General features: G+C 39.7%; 1 protein-coding gene and 1 long non-coding RNA gene across 2 annotated transcripts in view; one reads left to right on the top strand and one right to left on the bottom strand.

Annotated features, from left to right (window-relative positions):
- The window catches only part of LOC134752936 (uncharacterized), a 160,245-nt gene that overhangs the window by 128,128 nt on the left and 9,121 nt on the right, over window positions 1–22,996 (top strand). The gene's annotated exons all lie outside the window — the stretch shown is intronic.
- LOC134752677 (uncharacterized) lies at window positions 1,243–14,851 on the bottom strand. The gene is made up of 9 exons (XM_063688353.1): window positions 14,727–14,851; window positions 11,210–11,339; window positions 10,019–10,129; window positions 8,060–8,195; window positions 7,072–7,157; window positions 3,261–3,470; window positions 2,526–2,730; window positions 2,237–2,322; window positions 1,243–1,464 (listed from the first exon to the last, which is right to left on the bottom strand). Exons 1-9 carry the CDS (start codon window positions 14,811–14,813, stop codon window positions 1,265–1,267), a joined length of 1,251 nt encoding a protein of 416 aa, XP_063544423.1. The 5' UTR covers window positions 14,814–14,851; the 3' UTR covers window positions 1,243–1,264.

The following is a 22,996-nucleotide window of genomic DNA, read 5'->3' as shown; positions in this document are numbered from 1 at the left end:
TCTTTTTAGGCGTATAAACAATGAAATACCTCCTATAATTCGCGCAGGTGGTACAAAACTAAACATGTTTAGTAAATAAAACGTAAAATAAAATGTATTATGGGTTTTAATTTAAAGGAACTTTATTTTTTTCAACTTCAATTCTTAACTTTTTTTTTTTTTTATACACTGTAATGTCATGTAAATGTGTTTTCAGTTTTTTTTATTAAACAATTGGATTTAAAAATTTAAAGGAATCACAAATCGCAATCACACCAATTAATGTACACCACATTTAATCTTCACAACATTTGTTTATTTATTTTTTGGAATTAGAAGGACGAAAAAACTTCGAGGTCAAAATTACCCATAAAATTATGATATTTTCATCTGGTATCCCTAACATGATTGTTATGCAGCTAAATTAAGAAGAAGTTTAAAAATGGCTGACCTCAGACTCTTACCTACCTACGTAATTTGGGTGGATAATTTTACAAATAATGTTTTGTTAATTTGCGTAAATAATTGCGATATTTTTATTGAAATCGTTTGATTCTACATTGCTTTGAGTGTAACGTAATTTTACAATGTTATTCTCACATATTGCGTTAAGAGAAAGGTGTAAAATACCGTACTTACGTGTGAAAGGTTATGATCTCATATTTTTGCTCAGAGCGGCTATTACAGCCGATTACAGAACAATTCACCAGTATTTTATCAAAGTTCAAGCATTCAAAACGCTAACCATCACTATATTTCATAAGAGAAAGCACAATTTCATACAAAGCAACGAACAAACATGACATGTCACGTACTTATTTGTTTGCCACAACCTCGGTTGTGGCAGCGGTGGAAAAGTGAAACTATGACAAGGACAAACAATAACAACGCTTTCTCTGCTACTCCTACTGAAAGATACATAAGACTATCCCGTTCGGTCATTTTCCCCCACTCCTCATGACCGATCCAGTTATACTAGATTCATGCATAAAATATAAAGCATCTACAGTCTGGCCAACTGTTTAACAGTACTTAAAGGCGCGAAATTCAAAATATAGACCAATATATTATAACTGCGACGATTTTGACAGCACAGACCAAAGAATATGCACAGACTGTGCAAGTGTTATTTATTTGTTTCAATGTACGCCCTCGTAGTCAGTTATTTCACCATATCCTGAGCCCTGAGCGGCATGAGCAAATCAGTGATTCTTTTGTACCTAGCAAATTTTTGTCGTGTAAGGTTATTTAAAAGAAACAATATAAAGTACACAGTATACGTTTATTAGCAAGTTTTCCATCCCTCATTTCCCCCGTAGCACGGCAAGTCGGTCACATCGGTAGACTCCACGCCGACCTGCCGCCCATCGCTGTCCACACAGCGGCAGGCGCCGCGGCGACATTGTATCTGCCGGAAGTTACCGTTGCTGCAGCACACTGGCTTCTCACGAACAGAGGCCATTAGTAAGGTTGATAGGGCACAGTCTGAAAAAAAAAACAGAAACTTTTTTTATTACATCCGTACAGACCGGGTAGTCGTCGCAAATTCGACTTGGAAGAGACATTGTTTTGGCCTGACTAAGTTCTAGATTCATTCGAGTAGATAAACAAACCCTCTAAGGCCTATCATCAAACATGTATATCGGATCGGGCATTTTGTGCGCAATAATCTTAACTTGCGAAAACTAAAAAGCTATCACATGTTATGGGTCGAAAAGTGTATAATTGCCTTCCGCGTGAAATTGTTACTGCAAAAAGTGCGTCAATGTTTAAAACTAAACTCAGACAATGGCTCCTCGAGCAGACGTTCTATGACCACAAAGAGCTTTTTATAAGTAAACCCATGTCATAGAATAAGAATAATATTGTATAATACCTACATATTGTAGTACCTATTGACTTGTAATTTTATATTATTAATAAATGATGATTATGATGATTATGATTATTATGATTAATCACACTGCTGGGGATCCGCTTCAGCCTGTCAGCGAGACAGCACTATGGTCGTATAATATAGCGATGTCCCGCTCGCAAAACGGAAACCACCATTGATAGTGACACGTACAAATATCTGGCTAGATTATACCCTGGAGTTCGTCTAAGCTAACTTTGCACCGACTTAAATAGAACAGTGTGAGAGTGTCATTATAAACAAACGGCATATTTTCATAGAAATTTGACATTACTGATGACTTTTCCGCACTGTCATTGCAAATGACATGCAGAGTCAGCTTGGTCCGACTCTAGAACTTACTGCAATTCATTTCCTCGTACTCCGTTGTGCCGGGCATTGCTTCGTAACCCTCTATTGGCTGCCCACGATCGTCCACGCAAACTTTACTGCAATAACAAAACGCAAGTCAGTACTGCCAACCAACAGAAAATGTAATCGTAATGCACTTCTCTCTCTCTAAAAAAGGCGGCAAAGCGGCAAATTATAGTTGTTGTGGAGTCTAGTTCGGTAATCAGCGAAATCGACTCCACACTCGCGTTCGCGGGCCGCGTAGTCTGGAGCACGCTTTAGAAAGTTGTAGTTTACTTACGATCCGTTAAAAGTCCTGACGACCCGTCCATACGTCGCATCGGGCAAACACTCCGGTATACCGCTAAAGAAGTCGACATTGAATCCGTCCCGCTCGCTCTCTTCCAGGAACGCTATTCTCTCTTCCATATCCTCGAGACACGGGGAGGTATAGTTGTAGGGGGGAATGCCGGTGTTGGACGGGAAGAGGTCGAGAGATTCATCGTCTGGAAGCAAAGGAGCAACATCAGTACTCGTAGTACAGTGGAGTCCAGTTATCTACAACTTATTCCTACTATTTGTGTATCCTAATGAACAATGATGTCCTGGATATTTGAGAGATGACAATATGATGAAATGGAAAGGGTACACCGAATGGGTGCAGCACTGGTTCATGTTGTGGCTTGATACTTAATTCCTACAATGTCCTATTTAAAAAAAAAACAAGGAAGTAATAACATCCGAAGGAACAAAGGATTGAAGAAAATTACATAAGAAAATACCACCTCTAAAGTGGCTTCCTAAGAGCATAACCTACTTTGCCACAAAGAGTAGGGCTAGTCCTAACTTAAGACCTAATCTTAGCCACCAGTTTACGTCCTATTTACCATCCGCCATCTTACTAACAGCAAGACAACTTCGGAAGCAGTTTCATCTCATTGTGTAACTTGCGTAATCATGTCCACGCAATTACGGTAATTATTCAAAAACATAAGGATGAACTTGTCAAAATCTGGGCAACAACACGTATACTCACAACAAGACAACTCAGAAATCGGATCACTCTCCAAATTGATCTTCTCATCCCCGTTTATAGCTCCAGTGATCTCATCCACGCAATAACAGTCGTTATTTAGACATTGTACAGGGTTGAAGTTCCCGTCCGACGTGCAGCGGAGCCCGATCACGGGTAATTTGACCCCGGGGGAGATTGATTTCTTGATTTTGTCGTGAAGACGGGAGCAGCCTGAATGATAACAGAAATTACTTCAAATTATACTTTCTTCACTCCTCGTAGTCCCTTCCTTTTTTTACAAATACAAATGAATTTATTTAACAACTGCCAACAATTTTACTAATATTAACCGGTAATACTGTCAGTCATTTTGGGGAAGGCCGGTCTTAGTTGTAGATGGCGCTTTGCTAGAGTCCGCCTAAACATCTGCATGAACTTTGTAGCGACAAAGAGTTGAAGTGCTTCTAGAAACGTCATATTCATTATATTATAGTCTTGGGAATTTGACGTTTACGTTTACACCGGTGCGTTGGAAGCATGAATCTAGTATAACTGGATCGGTCATGAGGAGTGGGGGAAAATGACCGAACGGGATAGTCTTATGTATCTTTCAGTAGGAGTAGCAGAGAAAGCGCTGTTATTGTTTGTCCTTGTCATAGTTTCACTTTTCCACCGCTGCCACAACCGAGGTTGTGGCAAACAAATAAGTACGTGACATGTCATGTTTGTTCGTTGCTTGTTTAATTATCGTTGTTTTGTATGAAATTGTGCTTTCTCTTATGAAATATAGTGATGGTTAGCGTTTTGAATGCTTGAACTTTGATAAAATACTGGTGAATTGTTCTGTAATCGGCTGTAATAGCCGCTCTGAGCAAAAATATGAGATCATAACCTTTCACACGTAAGTACGGTATTTTACACCTTTCTCTTAACGCAATATGTGAGAATAACATCGTAAAATTACGTTACACTCAAAGCAATGTAGAATCAAACGATTTCAATAAAAATATCGCAATTATTTACGCAAATTAACAAAACATTATTTGTAAAATTATCCGCCCAAATTACGTAGGTAGGTAAGAGTCTGAGGTCAGCCATTTTAAAACTTCTTCTTAATTTAGCTGCATAACAATCATGTTAGGGATACCAGGTGAAAATATCATAATTTTATGGGTAATTTTGACCTCGGAAGTTTTTTCGTACTTCTAATTCCAAAAAATAAATAAACAAATGTTGTGAAGATTAAATGTGGTGTACATTAATTGGTGTGATTGCGATTTGTGATTTCTTTAAATTAAAACCCATAATACATTTTATTTTACGTTTTATTTACTAAACATGTTTAGTTTTGTACCACCTGCGCGAATTATAGGAGGTATTTCATTGTTTATACGCCTAAAAAGGACGGCCCATTGACATTTTATTTAACAACTTTTTAATACCGTCAAACAAGCTAACTTTGCCTCCAGGGTAATCGCCCCAACGTGATATCAAATATTCGGGTAATTTTTACCAATATGGTATCCCCACGTTTATGACGTCATCTATGTCTATCCCTTACGGGCGCACGCGTATAGCTGGTCTATGTAATGCTAGGTCTATGGTTGGAAGTGACACCTTCCAACTTGAAGGAGTAGCGAGTAGCCATTAACGGGCGTTCCCCTCTGTCGAAACTCTATGACCATACACCATGAATCTAGTATAACTGGATCGGTCATGAGGAGTGGGGGAAAATGACCGAACGGGATAGTCTTATGTATCTTTCAGTAGGAGTAGCAGAGAAAGCGCTGTTATTGTTTGTCCTTGTCATAGTTTCACTTTTCCACCGCTGCCACAACCGAGGTTGTGGCAAACAAATAAGTACGTGACATGTCATGTTTGTTCGTTGCTTGTTTAATTATCGTTGTTTTGTATGAAATTGTGCTTTCTCTTATGAAATATAGTGATGGTTAGCGTTTTGAATGCTTGAACTTTGATAAAATACTGGTGAATTGTTCTGTAATCGGCTGTAATAGCCGCTCTGAGCAAAAATATGAGATCATAACCATTCACACGTAAGTACGGTATTTTACACCTTCCTCTTAACGCAATATGTGAGAATAACATCGTAAAATTACGTTACACTCAAAGCAATGTAGAATTAAACGATTTCAATAAAAATATCACAATTATTTACGCAAATTAACAAAACATTATTTGTAAAATTATCCGCCCAAATTACGTAGGTAGGTAGGAGTCTGAGGTCAGCCATTTTTAAACTTCTTCTTAATTTAGCTGCATAACAATCATGTTAGGGATACCAGATGAAAATATCATAATTTTATGGGTAATTTTGACCTCGAAGTTTTTTCGTACTTCTAATTCCAAAAAATAAATAAACAAATATTGTGAAGATTAAATGTGGTGTACATTAATTGGTGTGATTGCGATTTGTGATTTCTTTAAATTAAAACCCATAATACATTTTATTTTACGTTTTATTTACTAAACATGTTTAGTTTTGTACCACCTGCGCGAATTATAGGAGGTATTTCATTGTTTATACGCCTAAAAAGAACGGCCTATTGACATTTTATTTAACAATTTTTTAATACCGTCAAACAAGCTAACTTTGCCTCCAGGGTAATCGCCCAAACGTGATATCATAGAGTAACTTATACTAGAGCGGTACTGTCATAGTAAATTTTGTAACCCCAGTAAATTCACTGCCATCTGTCGACACACTTTAAAACTAAAAATAAATATTTATAAAAATACGATAAAATGTATTTAAATATGGATAAATGATTTTTTTTATTTGCATTAATTATTTTTATGATTTTGACCCATGTTCATTCACTGATATGCGTTAAAATTATAAATAACAAACGAAACCGTCAACGCCCTCTATACGAGTGTAGGCCAAAACTAGTGGCGCCCTCTGATCGAGAATCAAATTTTCGTGATTTTCGAGGCACGTTTTTTCCTTAGACTGTATCCATCTATTACGGAGTTATATCTATCTTTGGTGATATCAAATATTGGGGTAATTTTTACCAATATGGTATCCCCACGTTTATGACGTCATCTATGTCTATCCCTTACGGGCGCACGCGTATAGCTGGTCTATGTAATGCTAGGTCTATGCCATACACAACACACATTGTATGGACTGACGTTTATCTGACTTGACTATTTTTACGTTACGTATACATTTGACGTTCCCCTCTCCCGCAAAAATAGGAGACTGTTTTGTACAGAAAATTACAGACAGGACGTCTCCATTTGGTTATATCCTCCAAGCCTTCCAAGCACTACCGTTTGCCAAGTCGGTGCAGAGATAGCTTGGACTGACTCCTGTTTTTAGGACATTTTCTGATTTTTTACAGGAAAACATGAAGAATGGTATGAATAGATTGATAACATTCCTACAACCATATTTATTAAGCCCGCTCCAGACTACGCGGCTTCGCGCCGCGATTCGCGCATGAGTGTGGAAGGGACCTTTACAAGATAACCAAACAGCGATCTTGTTACTTATATCATGCTTATATCTGTATAATACGTGAACCTGGGATATAAAACAGGAGCAGGCTTTAAGTTCTTCTATGTCGAGAAGCTCAAAAGTAAAAAGGTAGAATTGCTGATGTATAAGAACCCAATGAGGGCTAACGCGTATGAATTCGCCGCTAGGGGCGCTAGTGTAGATGGTGGTCTTTTCCATAGTTCGAAATGTCAAATGTCACTTGTCACTTTAATGACTGACAGCTTTTCTATAGTCTTTTGGACCACCATCAACAGAGGCGCCAACTGGTGAGCAAAAAAACGATAGCCCTCATTAAATCAAACCAACCACAGTGCATATTCAGTTCCGTTACTGCTCCTTGATGAAGGACCTCTCCAAACAGCCGCTCTCCTTCTTCCGATTGGCAAAAACAACTGGAAAATATAAACGTACATTCTAACATCAAACATTTATTCAGCAAATAGGCCACAGGGGCACTTTTACGTGTCAATTTTTACAAGCAATAAAATTAACCAGAAATTACAAAAAACAATTACAAATATGGAATCAATAAAATATTAGATACTTCGTTAGAGATTATGTATCCAGTCTAAATATCAAATTACATAAAAAATAACGGCCAAGTGCGAATCGGACTCGCGCACCAAGGGTTCCGTACTTTTTAGTATTTGTTGTTATAGCGGCAACAGAAATACATCATCTGTGAAAATTTCAATTGTCTAGCTATCACGGTTCATGAGATACAGCCTAGTGACAGACAGACAGACAGACGGACAGCGGAGTCTTAGTAATAGGGTCCCGTTTTTACCCTACGATATAATGTTTTATCCATAGGCTAGGATTGATGACATATTATTATACTCAAAATATTTATCAGTACGGTTTTTACTCACTATTATTTTTAGTCGCTTTTGGCGACATGTTTCGGATTCTTTGGGAATCCATCCTCAGGCACGAGTGTCCGCGAATCCGAAACATGTCGCCAAAAGCGACTAAAAATAATAGTGAGTAAAAACCGTACTGATAAATATTTTGAAATATGTCTCACGATAGTTTAAGTGCGATATTATTATACTCCTTGATGATATTAACTTACAAAGTTATCCTACGGATCCTACTCAAAGTGGAAATGCTGATATCGTCCCTTGCCATCGCATCCTGCTCTAGAGACTCTGGACGCTGTTCTAGAGACCCGATCTGCCCAGATTCGATGAAATGGTGGCGTTTCATGATAGGAATTTCAAGATCTGGCGGATTTTACGATCAGCCGCTTACGATCCATAGCCTATTGATGTGCCTTGCTCTGAACACTTACGTCTGCGTCGGTACACAGTGATAATGCTGATATCGTCCCTTGCCATCGCATCCTGGTCGCTGCTCTAAAGAGCCGATCTGCCCTGAATCATGCCGTGCGTCATATTCATCCTGCGCTGTGTGACAATCGGATTCCACTGGAATAAAAATGAAATATGTTGTAATCGAATTTAAACTGTTGTGAGACATACTAACATTAAATAATTCCACGGTTTAGACTCACTTCTTTTAGTCACTCGCGCGACATGTTTCGGTGAGCCTAGGTAGGGAGGAGGTAGGTGCGTACGCAATACACGGTCGTCGTGAACGCTGCTCGCACTATTAGTGCTTGAGAAAGGAGACCTAGGCTCTCCAAATGTCGCGCGAGTGACTAATAATATGTGTCTAAACCGTGAAATTATTTAAACATGTTGTATGTTTACCCCTTTAAAGCGCAAAAAATTGCCAAGGCAGTGAGTTCAAGTCACCACGACGCTCGATTGGGTTCTGGTTAGGAAAAAATGCAAAAAGAAGGTCATAAGTTATGTTAATTCTAATCAATTATTAATATTTATTAAAGGCTTAAATTTTCTAAAAGTGAACTTAAAATCTGGATGAAGTCGAAGGTCGCGTTCATCCAGATACTTTTGTTAAAATAGGGTATTTGACTACCAGTCAAAGAATATAATACTCTACCAGTCAAATCAGTTTCTTTTTTCGAACTGTCAAAAGGATTTTACTGGTATGGAATTTATATGAAACACTAGCATGTGACGTCACAATCAAATTACCTACTCTTTATAAGTTTATACGGGTGTTAAAATAGAAATTGTGTCTAAAAATAACAGCTGTCTACGTTTCTCTATTAATCTTCTGGTGCTTTATTTCATGCATGGTGTAAAATAATTTATTTTCCCCTCACTAGCTCGGAATGCTGTCTTTTATCCTTTAAAACAAGCGGGGAAAAACGCATTTTATCCACTAGTGGGGAAAGTAATTTGACCTTGGATGGAGCGTGTTTAAGTATCTTTTGATGCTTTTGATAGATAACAAAACGTAAAACGCTCATAATATGATAATTAATATCGAACGAACCATGTTCGATAATAATTATCATAAATAAATGGTTTGAGAATTTAAAAAAAAATACGAAATTTAACTTTATTTAATCATTTTAAGTCATAAACCTTAAATTCCATAAGAAATATTTGTTTTTCTTTTTAAATGATGTTGAATGTAATTCTGAACGCACAAGTTGAGTCGCTGCAATCTCAAAACGCTTCGTCAGAAATGTCAACATTGTCAACAAAAATTTTCTCACCGACTCCGACACGTAAAAATACACAACTTTCAGTTTTTTCTGTTACAATATCGTATTATCGTAAAAAAATTAGTGATTCCAGTGATGAAGATGATCTAAGGCCTGTGGATGTTGCACTTTCCTCGCTATAGTGGGGAAAAGTTTTGTGTTACACACGGGTGCAAATGTATTTTACTTCTCGCGTGTTGAATATAACTTTGCACCCTTGTATAACTAATAACTATTTTAATACAGTCAAATACCCTTTTTAGGATTAACTTAATCACAGTTATTTACGTATACCTAACCACGAGATAACCGGTGCTGACTAGTAAGTATATTAGCGTTAATGAGACCAATCTCTGTGATATTATACAACACTGATACAAAAAGCAGTCTTCTTCTGTTTCTGTTTTGGTTTGTGTCTTAAAGGCTCCAGAACGTCTTTGGTAAATCAGTGCTTGAGAAATATTTTGCGTTCCTAGTGGTTCAAATATTCCAAGCGTGCGCGAGGAAAAGCACCCACGAGATGGTCTGAAGTTGTGAAGAGGGTGGATGGCGGCAACATGCAGTCCGTGACCCATATGGCTTGTGACCGCACACAAGGAGATGGAGCATATATGGTCGCGATCCTCAGCCATGAGAGACCGAGGAAAGAGAATTAGTCAACTTAGTACTCACTTCTTCTGCAAAAGTTGCCGTCCACCTCTGCGACGCATGTGAGCCCATCGCCACATCTACCAACCGTTGTCCCCGTTCCCGGCCCGCCCAAACTGCAGTGATCGCCTTCCACTGAAATCATTACATATACTTTCTTTCATCTTAATCACTGAGTCATTATTACTGCAAACAATGAAATTGTCGCAATCACAACTAGTAGGTACCACGCGACCAAGACGTCGTCGCGATCAAGTCGCTTTCGTAAAAACTAGTGCCTACGTCAATTCTTAGGATTAGTTGTCAAGCGGACCCCAGGCTCCCAGGAGCCGTGGCAAAAATGCCGGGATAACGCGAGGAAGAAATAAGGTCTTAATATTGATTACAACGCTCAATATTAAGACCTTATTTCTTGCAAAAATGCCGGGATAACGGGAGGAAGAAATAAGGTCTTAATATTGAGCGTTGTAATCAATATTAAGACCTTATTTCTTCCTCGCGTTATCCCGGCATTTTTGCCACGGCTCCTGGGAGCCTGGGGTCCGCTTGACAACTAATCCTAAGAATTGACGTAGGCACTAGTTTTTACGAAAGCGACTGCCATCTGACCTTCCAACCCAGAGGGGGAACTACGCCTTGTTAGGATCAGTCCGGTTTCCTCACGATGTTTTCCTTCACCGAAAAGCGACTGGTAAATATCAAATGATATTTCGTACATAAGTTCCGAAAACCTTATTGGTACGAGCCGGGGTTTGAACCTGCGACCTCCGGATTGAAAGTCGCACGCTCTTACCGCTAGGCCACCAGCGATTATTAATATTAAGACCATTGAACTATTATAACGTATAGAACGGACACAGAGAACCAGTATTTTGCGCCATGAGTTGCTGCCGTTTGCGGAGCGTGTATCTCGCGACCTAAACGCGTAAGCGACATGAATTTTACGGCGCTCACGACGTTTACATTGAAAGACCTGCATGGGTGCCTAGCCAAGGTGACAATCGCTTGCGCTACGACAAGGAATTAAACGCTTTGTGTCTTAGTGCGACAATGACAGTCGCGTTTCGGTCGTTACGGAACGCGATCGGCATGTTGGCTACGCACCCCAAGCCAAGCCAAAATAATCGTACATCGACAAACGCCACATGCCATTTTTAAAATTACACCGCTGCCGGAACTACCCCAATACATCTTAAATACTTGAGAGATTCTTACCTATAAAAGGCAGGCAATAATCGCAACAGTTGCATGTCGTCGGCGACAACAGCCAGATGCCCGAATGTGTCGCGTTGTTGAAGCTGCAGTGCTGCGAAGCGGCTGTGCAGCCTACCTCGAAACCGTACGTCTGTGACATACATCGAAAGTGACATCCTCAGAAAGTGACCTAACTCGAAAGTGACCTACTATTGGCGATGTGTCGGTGATCCCATGCGATAACCCGCGAGTGTGCGCAATAAAGGTAATAACGAATGATCGGCCCATTATAGTGATGAGTGTTTACATGCCAACTAATAGTGCGGACAACCTGGCGGACTTCGCGGACTGCTTCGGAGCGGTGAGTGCTATTGTTGACGAGTACGGCATAGAATCGGTCTATATATTGGGAGATTTTAACGCCCATCCTAATGAACTTTTCTATAATGAACTTTTAAATTACTGCGACGAACTGGATTGGTGCTGTGTTGATGTACAAAAATTAGGTATAACGTCAGAGACGTATACCTTTATTAGTGACGCGCATCAGTGTAGACGCTGGTTGGACCATTGCCTAATAACAAAATCCATAGTGTCGTCGGTACGAGATGTATATGTTAATTACGACGTTACTTGGTCCGACCACTTTCCCCTTATGTTAAAATGTGATTTAAATGTATTGACACCCAGATCAAATAATAGTATACCTAACATACAAAATAAACTAGTAATATGGGGGGAGAGGGGGCCGCAGCAGGTTGCTCGATATACGAAGGAATGTCACGAAGGCTTAAAATGCATTGATTTTCCACAGGAGCTAAGACATTGTTCTGATAGGTACTGCAATGACGCTAAGCATAGGTACATATTAGATAGCCTGTACAAAAATATTATATCAGTTCTATGCGCGGCCGCTATTGCAAGTAGTAATGGCACTAAACGTAAGCCTAGAAAACAAATAGCAGGGTGGAACAAACATGTCCAAAACTCTCATAGGGTGGCTAGGTTAAAGTTTCAAGAATGGACGCTCCAGGGCAGACCGGCGTATGGTGATTTGTTTAAGGAAATGTGTGAAACGAGAAAAAATTTTAAGTCCCGCCTTAAGTGGTGTCAAGACCATCAAACACAAATTAAAATGGATATTTTAGCGTCACAGCATTCCAAGAAAGATTTCCGGTCGTTCTGGAAATCTACCAATAACATGAATCTTAGACCTGGCTACCCAGTGAGCGTTGATGGCAAGAGTGATGTATACGAAATAGCTAACCACTTCAAAAACCATTTCTTTGTGAAGTCCCCGCTAGGACCATCACATGCTGAGGTGAGCAATGCTGAGAGCAAAAATGACCTGGTGGAGCCTGGATACACGGCTAAGCAAATAACCTCTACTATACGTTCTATGTCGAGAGGTAAGTCACCCGGGCACGATGGTCTCAGCATTGAGCATCTTCAGAATGCGGGGCCTCACATCTCAAGGGTGCTAGCAATGTTCTATACACTATGTGTTAGACATTGTTATTTGCCTGAGGACTTAATGAAAACAATTGTTATACCTGTAGTCAAGAGTAAAACGGGAGATATGTCGGACTCTAGCAACTATAGACCCATCTCTCTTGCGACTATAGTGGCGAAAGTTCTTGACAGTGTCCTTAATGTGCAGTTAAATAGGTATGTGTGTATTAATCATAACCAGTTTGGTTTTCGACCCGGGTTATCCACTGAAAGCGCCATACTGTGCCTTAAGCATACTGTCAGGTACTATGTAGATAGGAGAACCCCGGTTTACGCTTGCTTTTTAGATCTATCTAGGGCGTTTGACCTGGTTTCCTACAATATCTTGTGGAAAAAATTAGGAGCGACGAATATACCACCCGAAACAGTTCGTATTCTAAGGTACTGGTATGGAGACCAGGTCAACTGCGTTAGGTGGTCAGGTACTCTTTCGAGTCCATATAGGTTGGAGTGTGGAGTGAGGCAGGGAGGGTTGTCCTCGCCCACACTCTTTAACCTGTATATAAATGGGCTGCTCGAGGCGCTGAGCGGAATGTATGTAGGCTGCCATATTGACTCAGTGTGTGTTAATAATATAAGCTATGCAGACGACATGGTTTTGCTCAGCGCGTCGGCTTGCGGACTACGTAAATTACTTCTCGTATGTGAGAACTATGCGACTGCGCATGGCCTTAGGTATAATGTTACCAAAACCCAATACATGGTGTTTGAGCCGAGAGGATACAGGATAGGGGAGGTACCTCCAATACAATTAAATGGCACACCACTGGAGAGGGTGAATGGTTTCAAATACTTAGGCCATATTGTTTCATCTGATATGAAGGATAATATGGATATAGAGCGGGAACGGAGGGCCCTATCTGTGAGGGCTAACATGATCGCACGTAAGTTTGCGCGCTGTACAAAAGCAGTTAAAGTTACATTGTTTAGAGCCTATTGTACATCTTTGTACACGTGCAGCTTATGGGTGTGCTATACGCAGAGAGCCTATGGAGCCCTCCGGGTCCAATATAACAACGCGTTCCGGGTGCTGGTGGGGCTGCCCCGCTTCTGTAGCGCATCTGGGATGTTTGCGATGGCGCGTATGGATTGCTTTTACGCGACCATACGCAAGCGATGCTCATCCCTGGTGCGCCGGGTGCGGGCCAGCCCCAACCCCATCCTGCGCTCTATTGCGGACAGGTTTGACTGTCCATACTTGAGGCACTGCTGTGAGATGCATGTTTCTTGCAGCCCATATTTTGTGTAACTTATTAATTATGTACTAACATTAGGGATAAGAATTAATATTGTAAACTAACAAATTTTATGAGTCATGTTACTTGAAATAAATAAAATTTATTATTATTATTATACTCCGCTAAAGGATATTTTTTTATACCTACCGCGTCGATGGCAAAATCAGCAAAATGCATAAGTATAGGTACAGGTATTTTTTTGGGTCCCGTACCTAAGCGGAGTCTTAGTAATAGGGACCTAGGCTATATCTCATGAACCGTGATAGCTAGACAGATGATGTATTTCTGTTGCCGCTATATTTGGCATAGAGCTTCAAATATTTAGGACATTATACTGAATGTACTGATACCAATATACCCATGTACGAGACGACATGAGCTAAAAGTAACCTAAAGCCTGTTCGGCCACCCTACTAATAGAAATTCGGCAACTTCGAAAGCTTCTCATTGGTATAATTGAAATTGAAACTAAATGATTGATTTCAGGTATGTATGTAAGTTTATTTACAAATTTTCTTAAAAACTATGCCACCGGCAGCTCACACACATAATCAGTGCCGGCCCGAGTCCTTGATCAGGGTAGAGCGAAAACGAGTTTTGGCGCCCTTCGTTGAAGCTTTTTACCCAAAAGCAAAACGAACCGTATTTTGGGCCTGCGTCACACTCGCGTCTTTTAAAACTTTTATTTTTTTCTTACTTGCCATTTTGGCGCCCCCCTTGCCATCCGGCGCCTAGAGCGGCCGCTCCACTCGCTCTACCCTAGATCCGGCCCTGCACATAATACTCACTCTACAATATCCATCCTCACACAATATCTGACTGTAAACTACACCAAAACACACAAACAAAGGAACGAACACGGATAAAGACGCCATTTGTTCATTTCACTTCCCGTCTTGTACTGATTTATTCAGTGTTATAATCTTATCAAACGGGAAATTGATAATTATCAACTGATAATCGGTTTATAGTGAATAATATTGGTAAAGTACCTTGTGCAATCAGTGAAGAGAATCATCAAAGACTTACTATTAACGCTACTTTTCCAAGTATATTAAATAAACTAATCAATATTATTGACCGAGCGTTAGCGAAGGTCTCCGTTTCAGCTTGGGCAAAAATGCTTTCGTATGACCAGATATATATAAGGTAGTTGGATAGAATTATTCTTTCGTTTCGTTTTTAGGGTTCCGTACCCAAAGGGTAAAAACGAGACCCTATTACTAAGTAAGCTCCTCTGTCCGTCTGTCTGTCCACCATATGCCAACAACGCATCCTCTCATATTTCGGACACAGTGCGCAGGGGCGACGAAAGTTTAGAAAAACCATGAAAAACTGATTGTGGTTGGAAACACAGATCGCGCGCTCGTCCACCAAAAAAATGGACCGATCAATCGTCCTCTGCTTTCTACACGGTCGTCAAAGACGCGTTGGACTGAAACCGGTGAAGGCACATCATCCGCGCCAGATACAACCCTGAGACTGACCACTGATGAGGGACCGACCCGAGAAAGAGAGAGAATTAAAGATCTGCTCGCGCCTAGTGAAGACGCAGCCCTATGGCATAAGGCGGACCCGCTATACATCAAAAATCACTTGCGTTTCTATGTGTGAACGGCACGTCTGTAAACGCGGCATTCGTCACAGTGTGAGTAAGTTGCTTAAAAATAGTACTGAGCGGCCGGCAAACGGCCGTCAATCTGCTCGCGGGGCAAGGTGATTCGAGTCGGGGCGGGGCGGTGCGTGGCCGTTCTGTATGATAATACAATTACTTATTCTGTGCCTATGGGCCAAGACACTGGATATAGCTCTTTGATTCTTTATTGTAAATTTCATGCAGAGTTAGCTTGGTCCGACTCTAAAAATATAGGGATTTCCAGCGGCTTTCATATTTATTGTCACTGTGACAATGTACGAAGTAGCACTGAAATCAAATTGCATCACTTTATCCCACAATTACCTAAACAGGCACACCCAGTATCACGCAGTTGCTCTCAATATTCAAGTACACATAATGCTTGATCAAACTCATCTTGCTCAACTCAAACACCCTTATCTGATAGCTGAAGATCCCACTGATAAGAGACAAGGCAAACAGCGACAGAATCACGGCGGAAACGCCTTGCCTAATTGGAAATATTTTAGAGTAAAGATGATTTTTCACCTCACTCGCTCGGAAAACCTCAGTTTATGGCGCCAAATCTGCGTGCAAAAGTCTATTTTATCCGCTAGCGTGCAAAAGTCATTTGAATTTCGAACACGATAAATTAAAAATGAAAAAAAAGGAAAAAATGTTTATTGGTTCCTAATATCTAACAACAAGTAGTTTACAGCATGGGATGGGATCTTCTTTTATATTAGATATGCTTGTGACAGAAAACCCCGCTCTTCCGAAATCGCTAGGGTATAAACCATTATGTTTGTGTCTTTAAATCTAGTATACTATACTATACTTAAATCTAAAACTAAAACTAAATACTTCTTTTATATGTGTGCTTTTCTCTTGTTTATTTTGTTTGGATTTGAGTGTGTTATGTCTTAAATTTGATTTTTCTCGCTGTAGTGAGGTGAAAAGTTGTGTGTTCCGCACGGCTTCAAAATTATTTGGCGTCTCGTGTCTTGAAAGCCTCGCTACGCTCAGGATTCTATCTTTGAGCCATTCGCTTCCCTCATGGTTCAATCTTAGATTCCTTCGCTCGCTCAGCTTTCAATTTCAACACTCACGCCAAATAACCACTTTGCAGCCTTGCATAACAAATAACTATTAAACTAAACAAAGACATACATCTTCGTATATATAAATACCTACAGCATCCTGGAAAACCTGCATCCCAGAGGCCTTCATAAAGGACAAATTCCAAAATTTTATTTAATTTTTAATTAATCCTAAATTCCTTCCTAATTCAATAACGAATCAAACTTCTGGGACCAGATCCAGAATAGATAAAATTAAACCAAAAAGACTATTCTAACAGAACGTAATTACATAATAAGTTTTCACGGTCCTTACCTACTCCTTGCGTTACTTATATTCTTATTTAAGTATTTAGGAAGGCAGTTTATCGGCTGTAACTCGAAAATAGACCACCGATTGTGTACATACATATAATCACGCCTATTTCCCTGAGGGGTAGGCAGAGACCACGGATTTCCACTTGCTACGATCCTGACATACCTCTTTCGCTTCCTTCACTTTCATAACATTCCTCATACACGCTCGCCGGTTTAGCCGATTGTGTTTATACATATAATAGTTTAAAACTGTTTTTTAATACTTAAGAATTGAGCATATCTTAACATTTTTGGACATTGGACACCCACAGTGGGAAAACCCAGGCGCAAAACAAAAAATATATAGATAACTACATACATCATCATACATGGCTACAAAAACAATACTCTGACCGTATTTATTAACACTATTTTCTACTTGTCCACGGTAATATAGTTATTTAGGTATGTACATCAACTTAATTAGGTAAGATTTTTAATTCTAACTAAAATTCCTAGTCATATCTTGTTTGAATTAAAGATAGCAACTGTCAACATGTAGCAGTAAAGATACTGCTGTAACATTATCTTCATACGTCGACAAATAAATGCTATTTAAATAATCTTACATATTTACACGTGGTTATGAAACTTATGAAATTAATCATATGATAACTACTTAGGTACTTATTTATTTAATTAACATATAACATTTGTAACAGGCCAGCCAGGTTTAATATCGGTAAGAGTATTGATTGACCAATTTTTAAACGAGATTTTGTATTGAATTACTGCTAATAGGTACCGACCATTTAGATCCTTGTCAAGGTATTACAATTCATTTGGATCTGAAGAATTGCAAGACTAAAAGGTAACTAAAAGGTAAAAGCCTAAATTTTTGGGGCTAATCAAAATATTGAGCAGAATTTCACTCTTTAACTGATTTATCATAAGTCACACAAGTTTAACGGTGGACCTGCTAGAAGGTATTTACAATAAAATTGTTTTTAAAACTACATTTTTATATAAAATATATCTTCATCTTCGTCGTTGAATTCAAGTGTGTTAAACTGCATCATCATAAGAATAAAGCAACTTAACAGACTATTTAGCTGTCCTGTGCTTGTCCGGTCGTTGCAAATAATAATAGGTACAGTCGCCATCAGATATATCGGAGCGGCCAAGGTGCTCACAAATATCTGAACACGCCTCTATTGTCAAGGCGCTAGGTGCGTGTTTAGATATTTTTGAGCACCTCGGCCGCTCCGATATATCTGATGGCGACTGTACTTACAACATAAAAGAAATAGTATAGATTGTCCACAACTCCTGAGTAGCTTTCGTTTCTCAGTGCCTAGAAGAACACCGCGTTTTGCTATCAAGCCACTGTCTCGCCCCCAGCGCCGAACTGTTTTAGGGTCAAACTCCCCGGTACCACGCTTGAGCATTTTAATAAATTAATATAGTGACAAGTTCGATATTCACTTTGACTCTGTCCAAAATTAGAAATTTATTCACTAGTAGTTAGTGTATTTCGTTTTAATTCCATATTTAGTTATATACTTAAACAGTCGACATCATGGTTGCGCTTTGCTCCTTATTCTACAATAATAAGGTGTTCAAATGTGTCGGCTTTGTTGTTGACTTTGCTTTTTTAATTACTCGCATGTGTTGTTTACCAGCAATTAGTTATACATTTAGCATGTTATTAATGTTTGTATTTGTAGATGTAAGCCTCAATGTAATAACTGTTGGTGAACCTTAAAATAAAATAAAATAAAATTACCATCTTCGTGCTGTTTTAACTTTTAAAAACTTCATTCCACCAACTTTTACATGGTGATTCCACGCAAGCATACAGGGACTAATGATGGATTTTACTCCCTAGTGAGTAATGTACTTAGAATCCGACCAAGCTAACTTTGCAAAAACACGAAAAACGTCAAATTCCTGCCCCTAAAATATGACGTTTCTAGAGACATTACCACACTTTGTCATAGCAAAGGCTGCAGAGTTAGCTTAGGCGGTCTTTATATAATATGTATTTCAATTCTTCATCAATTATCAATTAACTATGAAATTCGCATTACGAGTAATATCCACAAGTTGCACATTTTTTATTAATTAAGATTCTAGCCGCCCAGTGGCCTATAAAAAGGCCTTCCATTCCATTGTATTTTGAATCTTCATTTTGACAAATCAAAATTGCATTTGCAGAAGAATTTGTGGGTGGCTAGAAGATAACTAGGTCATCATGTTTAGTACTGCGTGGTCTTTCAGAAATCAGAAATCAGAAACATTTATTGTTCAAACTGTGTAGGTACAAGAAGTATAGCTAGGTACATTTTTTTATGGGTATCAACAGTTTTACCCTTTTCGGGCATACAATTTATTTTATCTTAAACTAAGTAATCTTAAACTAAATTTTAATTACATTTAGGTTTACAGAGTTATAAAATTCTTTTAGGTTATAGAAGACTTTGTCTATTAAAAAGTTTTTTAAGCATCTTTTAAAGGTATTTCCTTCGAGGCTTTTTATTTCATTAGGCAGATGATTAAAGACATTAATAGCGGATATGAATGTGCTTTTTTTATATATTAAAGTGCTAGCTCTCGGAAGTACCATATTATATTTATATTGCGATCTAATATTATCTTTGCATGAGCGCTTTGTGAAATGTTCAGGGTGATTTTTTACAAAAAGACTTAATTCTAATATATAAATACCGGTAAGTGTCAAAAAGCGCTTTTCCCTAAACACCTTTTCTCTTGTTCTGTTTTCCACTCGCTGAAAAAGCATCCGTTCATAAAGAGAGCAACTCCATGACAGTGTTTAGTGGCAATACTGTCGACGGATAGCTCTCTTCATTAACAGAATATGCTGTCTTCTTTCTTCACGTTCCTGTATCGGAAAACAGAGTAAAAACACAGGAAATATAGGTATCTCTCAGCAGGGCATTTATCACGTGTTATAAATGGAAACAATCACATAAAACTATACAAAACAAAAAATCAGGAAGGAAGCAATCTGGATCAGGCTCAAAATATACCTGAAAAACAATTTCTTACAGATTTTGATAATACTGTACACAGTCTAATTAATAAAAGTTTGTTTTTTGTGCTTTTAACCACGTAAGTCCCGGCGTACTTCTACAAGTACAAATTCAATTCGAGTTTTGAACTTTTATAAAAATAAAGAAAAATCCAAATTCGAAAGCGCAAGAATTGTTTGGCATTTATGACTCTTATGAGGTTAAAGATGAATTGCTGTAATGATGTAATCGAAATTTTCTATATATTTCGTCAAACATAAATATTTTTAATGAAAACACTTTTATCGACTCGAAATCAAATGAAGCAAAAGAAATTAAACTTCGTAAAATTACATTGAAGTAATTAGTACTACAGGTAGGACCGTGGGCTTTACGAGGTCAAAGAAGACAACCTGGCTAAAAATAGTTCTATAAACGCCTCAACAGTGTCCACTGGACACTGGTGGGGCTGACCAGTGACCCCAACGAATTCCCATGAGAAACGGTACCATGTTGACAGTCACCAATCCCGGAACAGAGTGGTGTAAATTGGTGCAGCACGGCCTGTTTGTACCATCCACTGTTGACTCATTGTGATTCTTATTGCAACCATATAAGGTCCACCGAAGTTCAATTACGCGTCGCTGTTTGTATGTATATTTAAAGTGTTAATTGGACTTGAAAAGCTGTAGCGGGATGTTAGGCGTTTTGACGGTTTTGGTAATTTGTCAAAATTTAATCTTTGAGACACGACTATATTTCTGTAGGTTTCGCAATCGTCAATGAATTGATTTTGTGTGTTTTTCATTACAGTTTCTTGGGGGATAGCACCCACGCGTAACAGCTAATATTACTTACAAGGGAGTATTTTTTTTAACCATTCATATGTGCGTGGTGGTCAAGAATCGTGGTATTACGTGCTATATACAGTTGTGCTGTATAGAGCAGAAGAATCATTCTCGAAAAATGCAAAAAGATAACTTAAATTTCGCTCGGACCCTTATCATTACTTACTTAGGTCCCGGTCGGTACTGTCTGTAGAGCAGAAGTAGTCAAGCTCTTCCTTTCTGACTGTCTCTGAGCGATGTAAAGCCTGTAATATATGATCATTGTCAAGAGGGCGCTGTTTGACAGTTCAGTATAGTATGAAAAAAATAGTTCCAGTGAAATTCCGCAACATGGCGCGTGATCATATATTCCTGGTCAGGATTTACGTACTTATACAAATACGAGAGTTCTTGCCCTTTTTTATATTTTATATATATATATATATTTTTATATTTTATTTGTTTTTTTTTTTTTTTTTTACATTAATTTATTTTATTTCAGAAAATACATGACATTACAGTGTATAAAAAAAAATGGAATTAAACAATAAACTACAAAACTAACTAAAATATTTTATTCAAAAAGACCTCCGCGAGCTGTACCGGGTGCAAAGGTGCCCATCACACTTGCCGCGTTACCACGTTGGATAGCGATGGCCAACCTTTGCACCAGGTACGAACCCGCGCGAGCATCAGAGGTCCTCTCCCTAATCCTATGTCCCACCTCCCTAATAAACGATATGGCGTCAGACCCCCAACACCCCGTTGTCTCGAAGGCGAGGGGTACAAAATAATAATTTGCCTCGAGGATGGAATATTTCGTTCTCTTTCTTGAAGCTGCCGACTCTGCCGCAGCGCCAGGTGTCTGCACCGTCCGGCTGAGATGTGACGCGGCGAAAGTGCTGACGCACGTGGCGTCCCACAGTAGGCACTTCCCCTTCTGCCATGGCACCAACGTTAAACCGTCCGGCCTTTTGCCATCGGTGCGACAGAGACCCGGTGGTTCCAGAACACACGGTATGTTTGCGGATATTAGGGCTCTCCGGACGATGTCATTAAGCGCGTGGTGTCTGGGAAATCTTCCTGAGCAGCGACAGCAACTCAATGCGTGATGGCCATTAGCTTCCACCGTGGAGCCGCAGATGCATTTGTGAGATATGCAAACATCGCAGCCCAGGCGAAGAGCTACAGCCACACGCATTGAGTCACTGTCGAGGAGTGTTCCCAGGTGAGGGGAAGGTAATGCCTGTAACCACGCTCCCGCTTCTACCTTTGACACCGACCGGAGTCTTGCCAAATCCACACCCGTAGCAGCACTCAAGAGACGGGCAAGTGTGTTTCTGGCACCCGCGTCATCCCACGCTCTCTGCACTTGTGGAGCCTCAGGCACGGACACAGTTGGGTAACGATCTGACCATATTGCCAGCGCATCGCTAACAAAGGGAATCGTAACCCTGTCTCCATGAGAATGTAACATTTTAGAGACAAGGTCAACGACCCCATGCGCTGACGCTAGAAAGGCTGGCAGGCCTACGTCCCTCGCGCGCCGTAAACCCAGACCACCATGACGTACAGGCAGAGAAGCTTGGGTCCACTGGTCATCAGAAAGCGACACATTTAAGATGGTTTCTGTTGTATCCTTTAAGGTGTCGTCAAAAGAAGACACTTCATCAGGACACAACCACGTCGGGGTGGTTCTTAAAAGGTACGTTATTTTTGGAACCGCAAAACACATTCTAAGTAAAACTAGGGCGACGTGGGTACCTATATTATTGAGGCGCTCCCGGGCGCGCAGAAGGAGCCGTTTCCTGGCCTCTATTGCATCCGGGATGGCGTCTGGGAATATTGGGCAGCCCAGAAGGTAAAAAGTGGTGCGTGAAAGTTCTTTGAGACCGGGAAGCAGAGTCTGAAAAGAATACAAGGAAGAAGAAAAAGTGGGGCTGCAGCAGAAAAATTCACACTTGGTCGCGTTCACCTCCAGACCCATCTCCTTAAGACGTGGAAGAAGAAAATCCAAGTCTTGCTTTACAACATCAGGTTTTCCTCCCAATGTCCCGTCGTCCAAATACCATGTGTTAAGAGGTGACTTTAAAAACGGTATTATCTTATGGATAGCGAGGCTGAAGGTGAGCGGTCCGAGTGGATCTCCCTGCTGCGCACCCACCTGGGAAAGGATCAAGGAGTCGTTGTAGAATAGGTTAGACGGGG

The sequence above is a fragment of the Cydia strobilella genome, chromosome 25 (assembly GCF_947568885.1).
Source record: "Cydia strobilella chromosome 25, ilCydStro3.1, whole genome shotgun sequence".
NCBI classification, from domain to species: Eukaryota; Metazoa; Arthropoda; class Insecta; order Lepidoptera; family Tortricidae; genus Cydia; species Cydia strobilella.
Note: the sequence above shows the minus strand (reverse complement) of the source record. Positions and strands in the feature narration are given on the sequence as shown.